Here is a 22908-nt window from a genome sequence, read left to right on the forward strand (position 1 = left end):
GAGAGAAAAGTCATATCGGAAAGAAAAGTTAAATAAAAAGAAAAAACAATTTTGAAATGCTATACGGTAATTTCGTTAATTGGATAGAGTCGTAAGATTGCCTCTGACCAAACTTAAGATAATCTTGAATATAAGCCGGCTATGAATTAGGCCTACGAAAGTTGAGCCGAATGATTGGTTACGCCATTTTGGCTATAGAATGGAAACGGTAAGCAACTGAACCGTGATTGGCTGTGCTCCGTTCGATAGTGAGCTGTTATTGGGCGATGCGCGTCGCTGACGCTTCACTCTGCACTCTGCTCAATTACTTCTTAAGCCTATTTTCAATGATTGTGGCTATTTGAGCACAAAAATGCGAGTGAATATTTCACAATATCGCAGAATTCGTAAATGAACATAGAATAATTGAAGTTTACTCATCGCTTGGACCATTTCTAATACCTGATAAAACTTTTCAACTGGTTCGAGCGTTTCGATATTTCGAGAATCGCAGATCGATATATTTCAAACGATTGTCACGAAATTTTAAATCTCGCTTAAATTTTACACGAATATCAGTCAAAATTATGAATCGTTAACGCATCGCGTTATTACTTATATATTGGTATCGTGATAATAATTCATTTTCGTGTATCCAAAATTGATCGAGCTCATTTTTCTATGTTTTAAGTCGCTTTCTCGTTGAAATGCAGTGAGAATGTGTATTTGTATGAGAAAGAGTAAAAATCCATTAAAAATATCTAAAAATTCCTAAAATTTCGATTAACCGATTAATTTATCAAATAATCGTGCTATTTGGTTAATGGATAGAATCATTAACGTTTTTTTGCTTAACATATGAAAACGAAAATTAAATTAGGCTAACGAATTATATATTTAGAAAGTTTTAAGTACAATAATTCTGCCGGTTGAATTAATCGTCGATTAAAAGTTAATCGAGACTGCCCTTAGGGAAAACTGTTGACGGAGCAGCGACGTGATAGCGTCGACGCGCGCGTTGAGTATTCGCCTGCTCCTCTCTCTCTCCCCCGGCGAGTCATCCCCACCATCGGCGCCAACTACTTCGGAGTAGTTCGGAGCCAGTGGCTCGCCAAGAAGGAGCAACAGGCTGACGCGCCACTCGCCTTGGCTTGGGTTGGCTCGGCCGCGGCGCTTCGGGGCTCGGGGCGAGATCCGACACCGCGCAGCGGGAACAGGGGGAAGAGAAAGAGAGAAAGAAAGAGAAAGAGAGAGAGAGAGACACGCGGCTTTTTCCCGACCGGAGGCTCGCGGCGGGGCGCGGAGTTGCCAAAGCTGCGGCATCATTAGTGCGGCGCAGGTTGTTGCCAGATCACCGCCAGGCCGAGTCAACGTAACGCAAGAGGCGACGAGAGACGAAGAGAGGTATCGGAGCCGTACGGGGCACCTCGGAGCTCGGAGCAGCAGTTCTCGCACGGAGACCGGGACGGTAAGAGGCCGAGAGTCGGGAGTTCGGGAGTCGGGTCGGCCGTGTGTGTTTCCTCCTTCTCCTCTTCCTCCTCCTCCTCCTTCCCTCGCGCTTCCCCGCGCTCCCCGCGCCGCTCGCGCTGGTGCTCTGGTGTGCCGCCGCGCGCGTTAACGCGACAACGCGTCGGGTGTCGGGTCGCGCTCGTGTGCAGATCGCGACTTCCTCGAAAGTGCCTCTCTCGCGAAACGCCCGACGGCCCTCGATCGGCGTTCTCGCTCTCACTCTCGGTGCCGGAGAGAACCATCCGCGATCGCGATCGCGAGCGCGACCGCGTCCGCGGGATCCGCGCGGTGCCATAATCCCGAACAGTCCCGTTTTGCGTATCATGTTCCTCGCCGTCGCGGCCGCCGTCGTTAAACACCGCAGTGGCGTATCGGGGAACAGTGGAGCGCGGAGACGACGAGAGTGACCCCGGAGCTTCCGTCTCCACACTCCTCTCCCGAGCAGTGGTGGTGGTGGTGCATCGCCGCGTTTATTCTCAGGGGGACTTCCTGGAAGAGACGGACATCAACGTCCTCGATCGTTCTCGCGCATAGACGACCTCGGAGAAGTAGGGAACGTCGTGCGTTATCGTTCCGACTTCCGACCGCTAGGCGAAGCGCTACCAGCCGTGCGCTTAAGCGCTAGGCGGGATCTCTGGAGGATCGAGAGAGCGCTCCCCTCCTCACCCCCCCCTCTCTCTCTCTCTCTCGCGCTCGTTCTCCATTTCTCTCACTCTTTTTTCTCAGGTCTCGTTTCCTGTGCTCTCGCACTCGTCACGAGTCCAACCACGCAGGCAGGTAGGGCGGCGAGCCGTTCCGTCGCGTCGGAGAGGTGGGATCGAGAGAAGAGCTCGCTCGAGTCTCGCAGTCTCGAACGGTGCGAGCCAGCCGTAACGACGCGCACGGGGGAGATCGGGAAGCGATCGAGTGGAGCCGCAGTGTGGAGACGGTCGGCGTGGTGGAGGGCGGCGAGGGATTATCCCCATCGGTATCGCGGGGGAACGCTGCTGGTGCCCGACAGCGGCAACGGCGGCGGCAACGACGACGAGACGACGTCGTACCGATTGTTTTATTACTCCGTCGCGACGAAACGCACAGGTGGACGAGGGCACGGTGATTCCGCGGGAATGAGACGATCGTAGGAGTACGCCGCGGGAGGAAGACGGAGCCGACGGAGGACGAGATAGAGCTGCCGTGTCGCGCGGATACGCATAGGTACGAGAAAGGCGCAGAAGGTGCGACGAGGAGCCGCTGATACGGACGGGGGAAAGGCAGACGAGGAGGACCGCGCGAGCGCGACGGGGCGTAGGACATAGGAGAGAAGAGAGCGTGCGAGCCGAGCCGCGAGAGCGTTTTGTGATCCAAAATGGCGCTGAATCAAGACGTGGACCAGTTGTCCAAGAGCAATCCCGTCGTCAGGGTCGACCAGAATTCCGAGTCCGATCTCCAGGCGCTCTTCGACACCGTCCTGAAGCCGGACTCGAAGCGGCCGCTGCAGGTGCCGCTGCGCATGCGCAATCTGCCGGATTCCTTCTTCAATCCGCCGTCCACCGGCAGCAAGAGCCCGTCGATCTCGCACTCGCGCGAGAACTCCGCGGATTCGGCGTTCGGCGTCGCGGTGACGCCGAACGGCGCCGGTGCGCCTAACGGAGGCGCGAACGGCAACGGCAACAACACCGGCGGCGGCGGCGGCAGCGGTAACGCCGCGGGTGCCGCGGGTACCGGCAGCGGCAACGCGGGCGCCGGCACCGGCGGCGGCAGCAACGGCACCGCGAGCGCGCTCGCGGCCGCCGCCGCGGTGGCCGCCGCGGCCAACCTCACCGTTTCGCATCCCCGCGCACACAGCAGCCCGGCCTCCCTCCAGCAGACGTACGCGTCGGCACAGCAGGCGGCGCAACACGCGCCGCAGCCGCACGCGCGTCACCACCATCATCAGAAGCAGCGCAGCTACGACGTCATCAGCACGGTCGACGACCTGGGCCCGCTGCCACACGGATGGGAGCAGGCGCGCACCCCCGAGGGCCAGATCTACTTCCTCAAGTAAGTGCAGACTCCCCGCGGCCCGCGGCCAGCAGTCGCGTGTGTCACCACTGTCACCGCGTTGTTACTCCCCCTTGTTATTACATGATTCAAGACGGTCGAAGAGAATGAGGAAAAAGCAGATAGGGAGACAGCATACGATTCTACGAAACCCTTTCCTGAAAATGCGTCCTCCCTTTATCTCACCTTTTTCCTCTTCTCTTCGAACAAATATTCTTAGGGTCGTAGCTTAAGGTTGCTTAACAAAAAAAAAAAAAAAAAAAAAAAACCAATGCACTCAAACGGATTTGTCGTCAGCCTAATCTACCTTCGCATAAAAGTACAGACGGAAAATGCATTATATGTGTACAGAGAGGGTCTCAAACTCGCTCGTCATTCTTCTAACAATAGGTGCCACCCCTTTGGGATGGCAACAGGTAGTTTTGGTCAGGGACGCCATGTACACCGAACAGGTAGAATCTTTTGTTCTCCTAAGACTAAGATTAGGAAAATTTCCAGTCGGGTGCGCGTTGCCGAGGTCCATTAGACGACGATTGTTTTGCGACACGTCGCCACCGATAATGATACCTTTTGTCGAACCGAAGTCTCACGTATCTCAATCCCGAAATCGTCTCGTCGCGCCGCCGGCTTGCTCGTCTTCTCTCTGTCTCGCCTTTCTCGCTGCGCCTTCGCCGAGACCCCCGCCGTTTCTCATCACGCTTGGGAGTGAGGGGGGCCCCGGGGAGTCGGCGACGGGAAAGAAAGACGCGTCCTCGGTCTCTCCGTTGAAGCCTCCTCTTCGTTGCTGCCAACGTCCCTTGCCCTCGGAACCGAGCAGGGACGTCACGGCACTCGGTCATGCAGCGTACACTGCCAAACGTGAATGCGCTAATTAGCATATTGGGGTAAATGAACGACGTCATTATTGATGCAGGAATTTTAAGAATTTTGGAGAATAAGTGGTACGAGTAAACAGCGCGGTATACGTTACGATTTGTCCTATATATTTTTTATTGACAGACGATTGGAGAGAATCAGAGAAAAGTTTCTAGAAAAAGAGTAAACTTGTGATAAAATAAAGACAGCACACAGTGTGTCTTTTTTTTTCTTTGATTAACATTTTTACTCGACTACCTCTTAGCGAAAATACTTAATTTTTCTTCATATAATTTTATACTTTTCAACACGTCGCAAACCTTTTGTAACTAAAATCTTTCGACTAAAATTCTCTTAATGCAAAATTAATTTGAATTAATTGAAAAATAAGAATTCTATCAGCTATACTTGTTCTGAAGCTCACGAACAATCCCTTTCGCAAGCATTTCGTTGGTATCTCGGAAACTATATATTGCCGGGATATTTTTTTCCTTAAGAAGAGGTGAATTTATTGGAAAATCTGCCGTTGAAAGTAACATTGCAGATTGCCTATATCTCATAACGCGGTGATTATTTCCAGGCGCTATAAGACAGGGCCCGAGAAGGGGACCCTTTAGGTTCACCTCTGAGATATAGTCTCTCTCTCTCTCTCTCTCTCTCTCTCTCTCTCTCTCTCTCTCGGCTGTCGGATGCCTCTGGTGGCATGCCTGGGCCTCCCACCACGCATCTCCGCTTCCCAACCTGATCCACCTGCACTGCCGTGACTGCCGGGTCCTCACGTGTCACCTGTCGTGAGAAACTCCGTAACTTGTACCTCGCTTCGCGTCCCTTCCCTATTCCAATAATCCCCCTCTTATCCACCCAGACTACCGTGGTCGACACGCTATTTTAAATCATGGGATTATCTTCACGGACATCACCTTTTACCTCTGAAATTGGCGAAATTCTACGGAACACGTTTCTACTTTTGATTGTCTAGACACGTCTTTTTCTGTCGGCTGTTAAATTATATATATCTTTAAATAAAGATTTAAATGATAAAACATTTATATTTCTACATTTACATTCACAGATTTGCATAGATTGCATATCTCTTTTCATTTGTTATTATAATTACGTTTTTTTTATTTAAATAAAAATAGTATAGGTATGTCAGAAAAGTTGTTAAATAAAGAAATAAATATCATATGATCTTTGCATATTTACTTTGAAAAACTTCATACTTTTCACTTTTATCACTTCATCACTTTTTATCTTTGTGCTTGATATTTTATATTATTAATTGTGAGATTATTTTTTCTCTAGGTATTTTGCCCCTTTAAAGAAAAAGATTGATTTTAAATTTATCGGAAAATGCATCATTAAAGTTAAGATGCCGAAGTTCTAGAATGTTATATATGTACGCTCATTATTGATTCGTTAATTTAATTGATAATTTACTACTTAAAACAGCGATTTGAAATTTGACAGAATACCTTCATTATTCATTTAACTTTCATAAAGTTCAGATTTTTATATATATAAATTAAACTGTTTAAATTGCGTCAGCTTTTGAAATTTTCTGTAAATATTTGTACATGCTGCACTTCTTTTCATGTAACTTGTAGAAACATGTTCAAGATTACCAGGAGGAGAGATAGTCCCTTTACCTGACCTTCTCATTCAGAAAAATCTTACCTGGTCAATCATTTCTGTTTCATCGGCGCATACACACCTCGTTTTCTACCTGATATTGAAAAATTGTAAAAGGACGTGCTTCTTTCAAAGAACATCTACATTTCCACCGTGCCCATAAAACTGCAAGCTAATACAGTTTTCTTCGAAGAAAGAAAAAAAAGGGGGGAACATTTCGTAGCACACTTGGTAGCGAAACGATGGTATAAAAAGCGGCATATCTTTGATCTTTTTGTAAGACGTTATTTTTAATTTCGGTTTTCTCGTCCCCTTTTATTTGCTTTTTTCACGAGTTCTGTCAATTGGACCAAAGTTCGTGTTAATCTCTTTACCTGTAGGGTCAGAAGGAAATTTCGAAATGGTTTATTTCGTGTTATTACATAACGATATGTTTATTTTAGATAGCGCCACGAACACGGTAAAGCTTATTGACCATAGGCAGTTTATCATTGAGACACAAAGCAATTTGAGGGAAAGCGAAGCTAATGGATTAATTGTGCTCTAATTACGCGCTGCGTTTTTTTGCGTGTATCTTTCCTTATCGAAATTTGCTGATACATTATCGCAAGGATGATCAATGAGAAATGATCAAATGAGTTAAATGAGTCAGTCATTTTTACGAGGACACTCGTTTTTAAATACGTTGGATAAATATTACGTTCTTTAATCAATTTCGCGAGAAGATTGAAAAACGGTAAATTTTCGTTCAGCGAAAGTATATTTTTGCAAATTAATGAATTCGCAAAAGCATGCCGCGTAAATTATTATTAAAAAATTGTTAGAAAATGGATGATGTTAGAATACGGATTATTGGAGAACAGATTATTGGAAAACGAATAATTTGCATAGAGGAAATGAGAAGGTTCTTCGGTGCGCATTACGTCAAAGTTCTACCGCGTGTTACGCCACCAGTTTTTCCTGCGCTAATTTATGCGCGAATTGAAAGTACCTTCCTCCTGTTCGCCTCCTCATTCCCAATACGGGAAGTAGAACACAAAGGCTCACGAAAGGAAGGAAGCCGGCTTTATCGCACTTTAATCGCCGACGATTAATTATTTATTTCGCTATCGGCAAACATTGCCGATATCGCGTCTACATCTATTTTTACTCTTATCGGGGGACTTACACCGAGGCTCTTTACGCCGCAGCCACATTAAATTGTGATGTCAGAAGCGAGAAGTCACGCGCATCTTTTTTTTTTTTTGCAATATACGTCAAAGTAAATTAGTCCTTTCGCATTCCTCCGCACGTGCTGTTTCCTAACGCAACTAATCTGAAAACGTGCTGGAAAGAACGTGAACGTGCTCTCTTTCTTCTTTTTCTTTTCTCGTCAAAGTTCAGTTTTTTGGAGTCAAACGCGCACTCCATTTTTTCTACGAAAAACGTTGGCGAATTTTACAGAAGCCGAGTGCAGAGAGCTCGGTTTTTTTTTCGATAGGCGTAATACGAGGCTCAGCGAGCGTGAGCTCGTCGGTAAAGCGCGATGCAAGGTGCAGCGGAGCGAGTTGCACGCTCGCTGCATTATGCGGTAATGACCGCGTGAAGACCGTCTCTTTTCGTTCTCTCTAACAATGCAGCCATATCTATCATGTAAACAACGACGATTACTGTTATACATATGTATAATATATCTGGAGGTCTTCATTATATATTTCGTTACATACTCTTACGGAAAATTCTTGCGAGCTTGTCCGATCTTGCCTCTTTTTTTCTCTTATTTCTCTTATTTTCAGTATATATATATATTTCGTATAATATATATTATATATATTTCGCTAATTATAATTGACGCTTTAGCTGTTTGCTTTTATATTTTTCGTTGACATGTCTAATCAGGTTTAAAGTATTATGTGATATTTGCACTATCCATACTTTATATTAAGTGCCGTTATCGTATTGTTCTACATCCTTGGTCTTGAAGTCGATCATTCTTGCCAGTGTAGATCGAAAAAAAAACGAACAGAAAGACGACACGTAAGAATATATAAATTAGGTAAAAATATGCATGCGGCATATTCGTATTTCTGCAACAAGTGCATCTATTCTCATCATCGTGATATTATTGCAAAATCATTGAGAAACACGAGTATTTCTTCGGTCCCGTCTTCGGCAGAAAACGTTATTTAAGTATTATTTAAAAATATAATAAGATAAGAAAAATAATTATTTCCAAAATTACTCTTTTAAAAGGCTTATTTTTCTAAGGATTGGCTTTGGAACTTCTATGTTACTTATTGAGAGCTTTAATTTACCAACATTTTTTTTAAATGTCATTTAAACGGAAAAAATTAGTATAATATTACATTTAGAGCATTAAACTAATTTTTTCTTATTGAGAGCTTCAGTTTGCCAACATTTTTTTTAAATGTCACTTAAAAAAAAATGTTGGCAAATTGAAGCTCTCAATAAGAAAAAATTAGTTTAACGCTCTAAATGTAATGTTATACTAATTTTTTTCCGTACACTGAACATTTTCCATGAAGACTTACTCACTGACTCGCTGACCTTTCTTCATTCTTCCTTTCCACACACGTTTGTCCAATTACCGTCGAACCGTTCCAAGCTTTTGGATCTTGTCCAGCGCTGAGGCTTATTAGAATCTAATTTGCATAATTGAAACGTGATTTCAACCGCGAATGTGCCGAGCGTTTGTCGGATGATTTCGAATCGCACGCCGCTGCGTAGGTATTTAATATCCGCGCATCCTTATTAGAGAGAAAGCATTTCGTATATTTTAAACCCTTTGTTTGTCGCATTTTTGTATTTACGAAAAAGAGAAGGTATCCGACTCTCTTGTAAAAACTCGATTCTCCATTTCGGTATCACTTGCGTTCCGTATGCGCGAAGAAAACATCCATCTTTTTTTTCCTATTACGCGTCCAGACAAACAATTCAACTTCTACGTATTCTCCTCAATTTCCTGGCGTTACTGCGACAAACACTTCGCGAAAATCGCATAGTACTGCTTTTTCGTACCTGTTGATCGACTTGCAGGACATTACGAAGAAATCTATTCTTAAATTTTAAAAAGTGTGCTATGCAGTGCTACGAAAGGAAAACACATAAGTATAAGCGGATTAAACACGTTAAATGGATAAAAATTCGTTCGATATCATCTCTCAGAGAAAAGAACATATTTGACGCGTGAGTCAACATGTCGAGGACATTCGAAAACATTAATTTTGAGTTTGAAGTGTGTGTGCGCTCGTGTCATGTTCGTTAAATGGAAAATAACACAGCTGCACGCTTCGTAAGTACGCAAAAGCGACAAAACTTTCCGTACGGAATCAATCGAAATCTATTGATAATTATGGAAAATGACTTTTACTGAGTTTATTAACGTAAATCATTTACTTGATTATCTAAATTTATTTTCTCTGTACGTAATATAATGTTCGAATCTCAATAGCATCTACAGCAGGTAATGGTAATACGTTAAACTACGATGAAAACTAATCAGTGAAAGCAAACCTTAAACAATCCGACTGACATACGAAAATATCCTTTTTAATATGACCTAACTATTGGGGAATTTAAATGCGCGATAGCAATTGCTTGTAATGCAATTTTAACACGTCGCAATTAAACGTGCATCTTTTTATATATACATATATAGCCTCGACGATACTTGATTGAAATATTATAGAATATAATTTTAGGAATTGGTATTTTTTAAGAATACTCTTTTATAAAAAAATTTATTGTATCTCAAACAATTATACAGAATATTTAAATATTGCGAAATCAGAGGTTTTACGGGCACTGTTGGTGAGGGGGACGACGCGTCCTCTCAATATATACACAATAATAATTTTGAGTAAATTAAAGTAATGTTTACACATGTTACCTGAAAACCCTAAACTTTAAACTGTATACTTTTTTAACTTTTTATTTATGTATTTTTTTCAATTGTATTTTTTTTAGTTTTCAAAGTCCCTCCCAAAGATTCATAACTAACGACGCCAGTGGAAGTTTCCTTCTTGATCATTTTGTTGGACATAGGTGAGACAATGATTCTTAATTAGCACTCGAGCGCGTTCTTATCGCGATGCTCGTCTTTCGTCAGGCAGGAGACGCGCGCGAGCGTTCGTTTCAAGGTTTCCCGACGTTCGCGCCGATTTACGAAGCAGTTACGGTCGAGTCACGTCTTATCGGAGTGGAATACGCAATACCTCGGTCGGTCGATTGTTCAGGAGAGCTTGGAAAATAACGGACTGATTAAGGAAAGACGGCTTTTGCATTTATCTTGGCCTTGCGAACCGTTGAAAATGTTTAGAAGCTACATTGTCTAACTCTAAATCGCCAGTAAAAGCGGGACCTTTTAAGCAGTGCCATTAGTCTGGGATCATTTTTGGGATCGCTTCAAAAATGGAAAATTCGTTAGGGTTCGCGTACAACTGACGTGTTTATTGTCACAAATCATAGAGGTGCATTTATTTACCCGGATATTTCCGCACGTTTTGTTTGGTGAAAGTAATACGCGACATCAGACCTGTTGCAAGGTCGAGTCAACCAGCCAGCGGACGTATATCTTGCTAGTTTCAGTGCATCCGCACTTTTGCTCGCGATACGAGAATGCGGCGGTGTGAAATTGCAAAAGCGCGCTATAAAGAAATACAATAAATGCATGATATATTAACAAAGCCGTGCTGAAACATAACAAAATGTCGGGATAAGATAGAAGAAATTAATACGGGACGCAAATTAAATAATATTTTCATCAAATCATGAATTTTTTGATCAGTTCGAAGACGGTTCTCTCTCGACAATAAATTATTTGAATGACAATAGAGTTTTCGAGCAAAATCTATCGTTGACGGCGTCATGATGCGCCATCGTTGGCAGAAACATCGTCGCGCCGCGCCGCGCTGCACCGAGGCTAAAGACCCCGACACACCTGTACGCGAGAGAGCTTAGACGACAAATGTGAATGCCAGATACGAGGACAGATCGTCGAGAGTACAGGGCGAACGTATCGAAAGTTCAAGGCGACGTGAGCAACGCGCGTTGCGTGAAATTTGCTCGGCGTATGGAGAAACGGACAAAAACATTCTACCTCTCTGGCTGTGAACGCTACATTTTATGTATTTGTTTGCGATATTTAGACATAAATTCGAGACGGAAAAAGACGTATACATATCTCGTTATATTTATATTTCTAATAAAGTTAAAGTAATGAAAGAATTTTAAATAAATTTAGTTTAATAATAATTTGTCTTAATAAATGTATAAATTTTCAATTTATCTATTTCAATAAAATTGGGATAGGTATATAATAAACTCGGTATGTTAAAAATATATTGTTTATTAAAATCTATAATGAACAGTTCTGAAAAATTGGATGTTGATTGTTAATATAGGATAATACAGGAATGTCGCGCATATATCGCGATTGTGAGAAATGCTTTTATTATAACACTAATCAAGCGAGCACTTAACTCGACGATCTCCACGTGCAGCTCGTTTATTATCATCCTCCCATAAGGATCCCATTAACTAAAAGCGTGAAGTTCCAACACGCGTTACTCATTTTCGTGAACGTAAGGCGCCGCGACATTAGCGATTTCACGTGCAGATAAACGGGAAATAGTTATCCGGGAATGTGAATCTGGATGGGGTCGAGAGGGAGTCATGCTTTTATCGCTAAATTTTACGTACCGCTAGTGCTTCCGTAGAGTAGCATCGTAAATATCGCGTGTGACATCTTAATCGCATCGCGTATGTTGTTCCGTTAATCCTAATCTTAGCAATGTATTCTACGAGATGAATCTCGCCAACTTGTAATTCGCAGTTAAAATACGTTTTTAAGTGCACGAGATTTGTATATTACCATATGAGCATCTTATTATAAAGCTTACTTTACTTGCAAAACAATTTTTCATAAATTATTTTTTAAAAATTAGCTTAAGATTTTAAATATCAATTTTAAATTTTGTAAACATTTTTTTTAATATAAAAGAGAATAAATATTCCTCATTTTTCCTAAGGAATTGCTTTATTTTCGATTCTTTAGGATTTCTCTTAATTTTGCACAATTTTCTTATAGTAATCGTTTAAGAAAGGAGCATAAATTAAATTTTTGAAGTACAAGCAATATATATATATATATATATATATATATTACATGTATAATTACATATTGGCACAAATTGAAATGATATTTCAACTAACGTATCTTGCAAGACTTATCTTATGTCGCCTTCAAAGTAAACGTTTGATTAATCTATCGTGTTATCGTTGAAGATTAAATTGTCCGAAACTAATTAATGTCAATACAATTCGTATTGATAATTCGTAGTCGATATAAGTAATCTGTCTTTGCGAAGCATCGTCAACTCTGACTGCACTTTTCTATCCGCGCGTAAACTGCTTGTACTTTTATTTAACTTGTTTTTTTTTCAGCATTGCGCAAACAAAAATCCAAATGCAAAACATTCGAAACTGCAATTAAGACTCACTCGGGAGCAACTTTTAATTGACTATTTATTGAAACCTTTCCGAAAGCGATCGCCCATAGAACTGACCTATTGTAAGCTTAAATCCCTATGTATAATCCGAGGATCTGTGCATTGTGAGATCTCTTGTGATGAGGGATTGTGAATTTTACGAGGATTTAAACCAGGGACTGCCCAATAACAACGAAGAACGTCCCAAACAATCTGATACCCGATCTTTCGTCGGCCGATTCGTGCAAAAATTCTGGGGTCAACGACAGCGAAGTTGTATCGTTAGAGCATTAGGAGTTTTGGGTCTTTGGACCGCGGTGGATCGCAGTGACCGTTTCTCACAAAAAGGGCGAAGAGGGTGAGATCGCGGACATTTTAGCGGTAAAGGGAGAAAAGAGGGAAGACGGTAGGGTGCAAGGATTCTGCGAGAGCCGGCGGGAACCGGCGAAAGAGAGCAGAGAGCAGCGGTGAGCGTCCATACGAGAGTGTCTATTTACGAGTTGTCCGGCGCCGTGATGTCCGGAGTAAAAATACACCGCGTAGAGTGTAGAGTTCGTGTGCTGTGTGCTCGCGCGCACACCACACCACACCACAGAAGCCTCTTATAATTCTCCAACGCGCTAGCGCTCTCTCGGCTCTCTCGGTCGCTTAACGCCCCTCCCTACCTCCCCCCGCCGGCGCTCTCATCCCCTCCACGGTGCTTCTAGCGGCCCGTAACAAGCGTGGGGGGGCGGCGCGGCGCAATTCCGCTCCTCTTATTGGACAGCGGCCAACCGTCTCTAACCGAGAGCGGCGGAAAGCGACAGAGAACCACGCTCATAGAAGCACGGTCAGGGTGCGAGGCGCAATTGCGCCGTCGTTGTACAGGGTGTTCAGCTTTTCGCTGTTTTCAATTTCTGGAGTAATATCGCCAGGTATTATGAACGGAACGTTATGTTTTATATTGAATAGCACGAGGAAGGGAAGAGAGAGAGAGAGAGGATAAAGGGTACGCGGTTCTTTCATAAAATAAAATATATTTTTATAAAAAGAAATTAGGATATGAATATTCTATGATTAGACACAGACAGTGATTATAATGAATGAACTATTCGCTATAAGAGCTTCGATGGTTTTGTTTGAAAAATTGATTCCAATTTCAGTCTTATTTATCCTAAAAATAACGCTATAAGCTTGTAAGTATGTACCATCGAAATAGCTTCGATCTGATTAACAAATCGACCCGAACGAGTGTGTTGGGCCGTGGTGTTTACAAACGCGTGCCCGTTGCAAGGCAGGTACGTGTCACGCCAGGTACGTCTGTGGCACTGTGATCCGGCGTGTAGGTGCAGAAATATAATCGCGCAATGACGTCACATGCGCGTGCTGTGCAAAACAGACTTCCTCCAGTTCCTTTGCCGTCGTCCGGACTATGGCGCGGCGAAATCCGCCGTTGCGGCGACGAGTGCTTTATAAGTCATGTTCGTTCACGTTCACCTAATCTCGAAACCCGATAGAGTAAGAAAAGAAAAACAGTTTTATTTGAACACAAAATATGACAAAAAATTATGAAATCATCAGAATACAAGACTTATTTGATTAAGAATTGAATGATAAGTTATCAATAAACGGTCTGGAAGCAAAGTCGCATTCGAGGCTGCTATAGGATATACCTGCTGATTAAAAGATACGGGAGATATTGCGTGAATTATTAATAAATCGCTTCCATTTCAAATAATGCAATATTTATTCCTAACAGACGTATTCTGCGTTTTCGTACAAATGAAAAAGAATTATTCCTCTCAATAAGGATGGTGGGACTGTTTGCTGTTTGATATTCGCAAATCTACTCAACTCTGCGATGAAGCACGTAAAAAGACTAATCTCCTCACTTTCAATTAATCCGAACTGTATGCGACGCAGTTTGTAGACAATCTGGGAATTATCGCGGGCGTTTTCCGTACAATAAAAGATCGGTATATAAGATTAAAAGATCGCCTTTATTTCGGGCGTTAAAACCTACGCTCTAGCCCACGTCGTCTCGCTGCTTCGCCTCGGTCTTTTGAATGGGAGTATTTTTAGCACGCGCCTACTATATGTGGATAACTGTACGTGCCGCGCCGCGTATTCAGTTTCCGCGGATCGAGCAGGCTTGAGCGAGCATTAAAGTGTTCGATGTGACATCGAACGGAAGCCAAATTTCGCACGATCGCATCCTGACGGAGGCACAATTCGTCGGATAAATATATTTTCACCTGGACCGATCGTTTATCTCGCATCACCGTTAGTTTTATATCGTTAGTTTTGTGGAGAAAAGAATCATGCAAGAAGAATTTCGAATGGATTCCTTCGGATAAATTATGTATTCTATATGATGATTTTTTTCATAGCAGAATTGAAGAAGACTATATCTATATCACAGATTGTACATATTAGAGATATGTATTATACACATATACATATATGTATTCAATATTGTATAATGACGAAGCTTAATCTTTATACCATCTTTTCGGATTCCATGTTTCAATCAATATAGATACAACCTTATATGGAAAAAGATACTGTAGTTGTGAAAAAAAGCAAACAAAATGTAATATTTACTTATAGTTTCGTGTACTTCTTTTATTTGGCAACTGCAGTAGTCTTTCTTACAGTAGTATTTTTCCGTAAAGGAAAACTTATCAAGTTAGTAATAATAATACATACTTTTATATTTGTTTAGGATTTATTTACTTAAAATTTTTTACATTTATTTATTCGTTTGTTTAACGTCCTATGGCGATGAAATGCATCAAAGAGTACCTAAGCAAAGAACTGATCAAAGGTTGTGGAATCGAATTCTATACAAATAGATCTATTTAAAGTCGTAATCTCATTCGAAATCTAAATTCTTGTTGCTATTCGAGATTCAGAGATTGAAAATCTTGATCTTTCCATAAATCTCTTTTAAAGTTTCACCTATCCTTTTACTATCCTGCTGACATCGGACTTTTTTTCCAGCCACCTGACACGCACCACGACATGGGAGGATCCGCGGAAAACGGCCGCAGCCGCGAGTGTGGCCGCGGTAGCCGCGGCAGTCGAGAGCAGCAAATCCAACCCGCTCGGTCCACTGCCCGATGGATGGGAACAGGCGCGTACAGCCGAGGGCGAGATCTATTTCATCAATCATCAGACTCGTACCACCTCCTGGTTCGATCCGCGAATCCGTAAGTATTGAATTGAATTCCTGCTTCCCTTATAAGTGCTGCCCAGAGTGAACGAGACATAGAATGGAGCTCTTCGAATCTAAATATTTATCCAAAAATTAAAAAATCCCTCACTGTTCAATCATCAAACCGGATCGGTACGATTCAAATCTTTCTGCTGCTTTGCATCTCTCAAATTTTCGTTATTACGTAATATTGGGATTGCCTGCAACCTTTCAGCTTTCGTGCGGAGACTAGGAATTTAATTATTTCTCTAGTTTATTTCTGGTTTATGAGTATTCAGATTTAAATGTAATTAAATTATGAATACGTAACGTTCCAGAGTTTCCGAATAAAAATCGAAAAAATGGTGTCTCTAGATACTATTAAAGCTCGACAGTTTTACGAGACTTTTGGCAAAGGTTGAAAGATTTGTTTCACTTGGTGAGAAACCTTTTTCGACTAACCACAGTGTGAATTACTTTTATCAACACTTCTCGATCGTTAACTAATGTTCATTTCTTATCGAATAATCGTATAAGCAATCGTTCCTTCAGCATCACATCTCCAAAGAACTCCAGCGTCTGGTGCGATGCTGCCACAGAACTGGCAACTGCAGCAACCTACCGGCGGCATCCAAAGTAATCAGAGTCTACAGGCAGCCTGCCAGCAAAAGATTCGTCTTCAGTCGTTACAGATGGAACGTGAACGCTTGAAACAGCGGCAGCAGGAAATCATGCGCCAGGTTAGCATCTTGACTCGTTCGCTCTTCGATCTAGAGACTTAATCGCGTGACATTTGTAATGCTCAATATTCACGCGTCTTTTCCATCGTTGCAGCAAGAGATGATGCGACAGAGCACCACGGACGTCGCCATGGATCCGTTTCTATCGGGTATTAACGAGCAACATGCGCGCCAGGAGAGTGCTGACAGTGGCCTAGGACTCGGTTCTGCATATTCCATACCTCAGGCCTCCGATGACTTCCTCAACATAGACGAAAACATGGACGGCACGAGTGGTAAGAGCGGCCCGTTCGAAAATCTCGATTTTTTCGGATTATCAAGCCTTTTTTTTACGCAACATTTTCAAAATCCATCGCCACCATCACGCTTATGAGACTCTAGGCTAAAGAGAATGTTTTCGCTTGCTTTGCTGTGCCATTAAGTCAATTTTCGATTTATGAATAATTGTTTTGCGCAATTGTTCCGATTGCAGAAAGGCACTGTGCGTTGAATGATCTTACGAAACGATTATACCGAAGCCATAAATACATAAGTACGTATTTGTCACAATATCACATTTTGTTTAGTCATACTTTGAATTCGATGAATTCTTTTTCAGACGGGGGTGCGCCGATGGACACGCCGGATCTCTCGACCTTGAGTGATAATATCGATTCGACAGACGATCTCTTGCCGTCACTTCAGGTAGGTTCTCTGACATGTCGGTAATTGTTGCAAGCCTAGTTAAAACTTGTTGAATACGGTCTTTTGTATCCACAATTGTTACTGTTTCAGCTGAACGAGGAGTTCAGCACCGATATTTTGGACGACGTGCAGTCACTCATAAATCCTAACACAACCAAGCCGGAGAACGTGCTGACTTGGCTATAGGATTAGAAGTGATACTGCGGCGGATGTCGGCCTATTTAAAAGGATAGGTATTCAGGTTCTTGAAGTGGAAACTTTATCCAAATCTAGATATTAACCTGTGGTCAATTAATTGCAACATTGATCAGCGTCGTTTTTAATGTTTTCAATTAATGATGCAATCTACTTTTTCATAATTCTGTACTGTGGGTTAGACTATACTAGACTATAAGGATAGGATTAAGTCTCTACTTCAAACCTAAACACCTATTTTTTTCTTTGTTTTTTTCTATTTGGATTTTTGCGAGGATGCATTACCACGACAACACGATAACAATTATCGTTGAAATATTTATTTTTTTATCTCAAACTTTTTATAAGGAGTGATATGATGAAATTATCAGGAGATAAACCCATTTTTGCTCGATATGTAATGATTTTATCATTAAGTTATCCTAGACATTCTAAAACTCTAATAAATTTAAACGTGTGTTCATATGCGCATGTAAGTAGGTATAAACATGTCGTAGTAAATGTAAGTTTATATTTTGGAAGTTATTGGATAGCTTAATGGAAAATTCGCCTATCAAATGAAAGATTATTCTGAAGCTTCGCTTACATGTTAGAAGAAATTTTGAATGAAAAAAAAATATTTTCTTGTGATAGAAATAGTCAAATTACACATTCAATGTAACTTTGTAATATATCGTGGTACCGCATTTCTCTTGTGAAAATCCAAATAGAAGGATTTTTATATCTTATTATATGCCGTCTGAGGAAAGGAAAGAAAGAAGGAAGAAGTGAAAGACTATATGCGAACTTGCTTTAAATGTCAATATCTCCAGTCCTTCATTTTTTCCTTTATTTCTTTCTTTGTTAAACAATATTATATTTTATATATGCAACGAAAATTTCTATTCCGTATTCATATTCGTTGAACTTTGACGATCGCGCCTTGTCAGATCATTGATTTTTGTTGCATATGATGGTATCAAGAGATCGTACAATATTTATGCTCCCAGTTTGTAATTGTATCTTTATGTGGTTTTTGCACGCAGAATGCGATTTAGTTGTAAAAGCTAATATAAAGAAATTATGGCCGGTATTCATAGTCAGATATATTTAAGCTCGTCTTAAGTCTGGTCAAAGACAGTCTTAAGACTCCATCCAACCCATCCAACCAATGACCATATTAGCATCTTAAGACATTACTTAAGACGATCTTAAAGATGCTATATGAGTACCGGTCTATGAATGGATTATAAAAAATTTCAAGTTTTCTAACGCGAACCGATTTGCTGCATGTTTTCGCGCGAGGGATATGGTGCTATTCTTATCTTGGGTGCATGTAATTGAAAATTGTTATTATTACAAATGTTATCAATTATAGTAAATTATTATTTGCTATAATTATTATTTGAAAATTATTTGCTATAATTGGCTCTTTAATTCTTGAGAGAGATACTAATACATTATAGTTTAAATTATAGATATGGTGGCAACCTGGGGTTTTAAATTGTGAATTCTGACCAAGTTCGTCATCGTATTACTATCTCGAAGATCATCGATCTTCGAAGTTGCGGAGCAATAGTAATGTTTACTGGACGAAGATCGAAGAGTTTTTAATACAGTAGATTCATAAATGTTTATCAATATTTCGAATATGACATACGGAATTGTATAATGTTCAATCAGCCTTTTAAGTCGCGGGATATATATATATACATATACATATCCCGATGATATGTATATGTATATATATATATGTATACATATATGTATTGGCATACATATGTTGGAAACATATATATTGTCTGCGATCCTGTTTCTAGTATAATTTTTTACGAACGATATGCTTTAAAGCAGAGTGCCTTGTCTTTATAATCAATTAATGTGACAACTTTACTCATCGTTTTTTGCTGCATTAACCGTCCATATAAAACATTATGTGAAGTAGTTATTAAAAGTGAGCAACGTTTTAGATTGTCGGCTGAATATTTCTGCCGTGGATAAATGCAAAATGAGAATATATATATTTTTTTTATATGTAAAGTCTATACTCTTGTTACAAATTGCAATTATATTGATATTTTTCGAGAAATGCTGTTAGATTGTAAAATTCTCATATGCGTTTTATACTATCATACAATTATGTAACGAAGATTACCAGAGCGAGAACAATATCTGGTATTTATAGATTTATCTATATATTTTTTATCTATAAGGATTTTCGCCCTTCATGTCTCTAGCGAAGGGTACTGGAGTGGTGCGAAAGAAAAGAGGCCGCTAACATTGAACTTTTTCGTTATCGAGGATTAACTCACGGCCTATTTATTATCGGAAATCATAACGTTTCCGATAAAGAAGATAACGTGTGTATGCAATTAGAGGCAGCTGAGAATATATGGAAAGAAATTTACGCAACTATTTTCATCACTTAACAAGTGACAATATCCATCTTGATTGATACGTAATAAAAATAAATTACGTAAATAAATTACGTAAATAAAAAATTACGTAATTGAATAATATATAATTAAATTCATAAACAATGGAAATTTACATGAAATGTGTCCATTGAATATGAATATTAGATTAATATTTTGTATTACCTTAATATAGGCGCGCTTGCTACGAGATCGAAATAGTTACGTAAATTTCTCACCTTTTTGTATATTAAGGACATCGACAATCTTATCATGTAAAACTTTTTGTAATATTGGCTCTCCCGCCTTTCCCCGCCGCCGGGAAAAGCCTCGGAGAAACGAGAGAAATTTTCGTTATTCGCACGCTCCTGCGTTGATGTCTCTTTAATTCAACTGGTTGGCCGTGCGAATGTCGAATCTTCGACCACTTGATTTTTTTTCTTTTCTTTTAAAATAGTAAAAAGTACGGGCGATCGTGTAAACGTTGATTTGACATTTGTGTCATTCGCTGTATTTTTTTTGGGGCCGACACTCTGGAAGGCGGGACGTCGCACGTCGAGCTCGGTGTGAGAACGTGATTTTTCTTATTTTACATATATAAGTTCGATCATCCTACGATTGATTGTATTCGAGACATTTTTAATGCCATTTTTAACAGCCGGATTAAGGATACGCGTTTTCAGTTTTATTCAGTTTTGAGTTTCTCCTTTTTATTCGCTTTATCCTATCTCAAAATTCCAATTTTATTCAGCTGCCTTTTAGTTTTGTTTTATTCGATTTCGCTGTGCCACATGAATTTACGGCGACGTCCCTTTCCCGATCGGCGTTACCGTCGAAATCGGTAGCGTTTCTCGGTGTCACGAGGTGTCGATCCGACAGTCTTCCAGGAACGTCATGCAAATCAAGCGCGTTTGATGTATTATTTTAATTACAATTTAACGATTAATATTTACCATATTGTATCTTGCTTTTAGTCTAAACTCAGTGTAGATTACGTTTTGGGGAGCGTTGCGACGCGGAAACTTACGTAAGTGCCTTCACGTTTTCGAGACGAAAACACAATAAGTTCTGCGATCCACGCTGATGCGTAAGATAGATTTTTAGATCGAGAACTCCCCGCTTAGGCTGCGCATTCGCCTCGATAATATCTGAGATTATACACAAAAGCAATTAGTTGTTTAATGTCAGTATTTAAATATGCTCATTGGCAATGTAATTTGTGAGATACATTTTTATATCGATAACAAGTGCCTTAGCAATAACGATAACAATAAATATTATTTACTTACGTATCCACGTAGTAGTATTTGTTACCCTTTCATGTCCCATCCTCTTCGCTCCATTAGAATGTTACTGCTGATATACATAAAAATTGTTACGCAGGGCGTGTGATTACTATATAGTATATATAGGTACAATTGAGGACGATAAACTTTGTAAAAGAAAAAAATTAAAATATATGTAAAATTTAATTGATTGGTATTTGTGAGAAAAATAATGTCTATTCTGTCTCTCACTATTTTAGTTCAACTTTTTGCATGAGTTTATTTTTTCTCTTTTTCTCTCCAACGTGAAAAAAAAAAGAGGAAAGATGAACCAAGTTTAGCTAAAAAGAACAGGACACGTATTATGAAACTTTTCGGAATGGATTCCGAGAATTAGGGCCGATATCACAGTCTCTGATGAACGTGATCCTCCGATTAAACTCACTCTGCATCTCTTTCTAACTGTCTCTCTAGACAGAGACGAAGAGTGGGTTTAATTGGAGGATCACTTTAATCGGAGATTGTGATATCGGCCCTTATTCCGTCTTCCCTAAAAACACAATAGAAATCTAGGAAATAACTAAACAATTCCGACTGGAATTCATTCCGAAAAAGTTCTATACTACCTGTCCAGGCTTTTTAATGTTATGGTACTTTTATTAAAACTGATCATCCATTGTCACATTCGAGCATTCAAGAATCTTAACCCTTTGTCACTTTACGGATTCTTAACCCTTCGTGTTCCAGTGGTTTCACTATAAAATCACTATTTCATACTTTTACTAGTAGCTTTCCGGTTTTAAAACTAAACCGTTTTTAGTTTTTTGACTTGTCGAGCACTCTAGTGAGATATTTGGTGAGGTCTTTTTATTTTTTAACTTTTAATTTTTATTTATAGATAATATTTTTTTTATTTGTATGTATAATAAATACATTTAAAAAAAAAACATTTTCTTATATTAAGTTTTAAAGGGTTAAAGTGCGCACAAAAATATTGACATGTCAAGCAGGCACAATCTTATTGACAATGATTTTGATAAAAATAGTCTAGAGAAGCAGCTTAGAAATTGTAATGAAAAATCTCGATAGCGGGGTAATAACAGAAAATGATCGAGAATGAGGATTAGCACAATTGAAAACTATCTTTGTGATATTTTTCTCTGAAACACACACACAGCGTTTGTCTTTATTTTTTAAGACGTTATCCTACTTTGACATTTAAAAAAATCGAAAACTTTTTTTGCTTCAAAAAATAGTTTAAAGTTTTAAAATTAATGTGCAAAAGGTGTCCTAAGTGGATATTTAAAATATTCTTCGAGTTCGGACTTGTGTACCTAAGGTGCATTCTGTGCGTTTCATGCATGGTGCACATGATGCATCATTATACCTTGTTCCGTTGATCACTGAAGTTTAAAGGTAGTCGGATTATCTCTTTTTGGACTAGATTAGCCTTTGAGGATGATCGGCATTAAGGAGAAAGGGTCCATTATATAGAGCAGGTATATAGTTGATTAGTTGTAAGATGAAAAAAATTCATGATATATGTAACTAAAAAACAATTCAAATTTTAAATTTGCGTGTTTCTCGAAACTATATGCTTTTCCAAACGGTGATATCGCAAAAAATTGTGAAAAATATTCAAACATTTTTTCCCCGTCAATTTGAAAAGAAATAAAATAAAGCTCGGTCAGGCGAAAGGTAGTAGAATATAATTAGTGAAAAAAATTGGTTTTTCTGTTTCGGGAAAACTAAAATGACGGAATCGTGTACACCGTCCATCCGTGCACAGAAAAACACGATTTTATGTAATTTGTTATATCTTGCTCAAATATTAATATTTTTAAATAAAGTTTTAAATTTTAGATAGCTTAAAATATGTGTTGATAAACTGTCAAACATGAAATAAATCGCATTTTTACTTCAGCCTTATGTTAGTATAGAAATCACTTTTTGAAATCTTAAAGATAATACATG

The 22908-nt window shown here is 40.1% G+C and overlaps 1 protein-coding gene across 5 annotated transcripts; it reads left to right on the forward strand.

Annotated features, from left to right (window-relative positions):
• Positions 1 to 1064: 1064 nt before the first annotated feature.
• On the forward strand, positions 1065 to 20961 carry Yki (Transcriptional coactivator yki). 5 transcript variants are annotated; one of them, XM_071784408.1, is made up of 8 exons: positions 1066 to 2048; positions 2215 to 3507; positions 15465 to 15673; positions 16210 to 16397; positions 16492 to 16672; positions 16870 to 16929; positions 16996 to 17081; positions 17172 to 20961. In XM_071784408.1, exons 2-8 carry the CDS (start codon positions 2834 to 2836, stop codon positions 17265 to 17267), a joined length of 1494 nt encoding a protein of 497 aa, XP_071640509.1. In that variant the 5' UTR covers positions 1066 to 2048; positions 2215 to 2833; the 3' UTR covers positions 17268 to 20961. The 5 variants fall into 5 exon arrangements, with proteins under 5 accessions (XP_071640825.1, XP_071640509.1, XP_071640589.1 ...); XM_071784488.1 differs by having other exon boundaries at positions 1066 to 1447; XM_071784565.1 differs by having other exon boundaries at positions 1066 to 3507; positions 18734 to 20961.
• Positions 20962 to 22908: the final 1947 nt, after the last annotated feature.

This window comes from Temnothorax longispinosus, chromosome 1, assembly GCF_030848805.1.
Source record: "Temnothorax longispinosus isolate EJ_2023e chromosome 1, Tlon_JGU_v1, whole genome shotgun sequence".
Classification (NCBI taxonomy): Eukaryota; Metazoa; Arthropoda; class Insecta; order Hymenoptera; family Formicidae; genus Temnothorax; species Temnothorax longispinosus.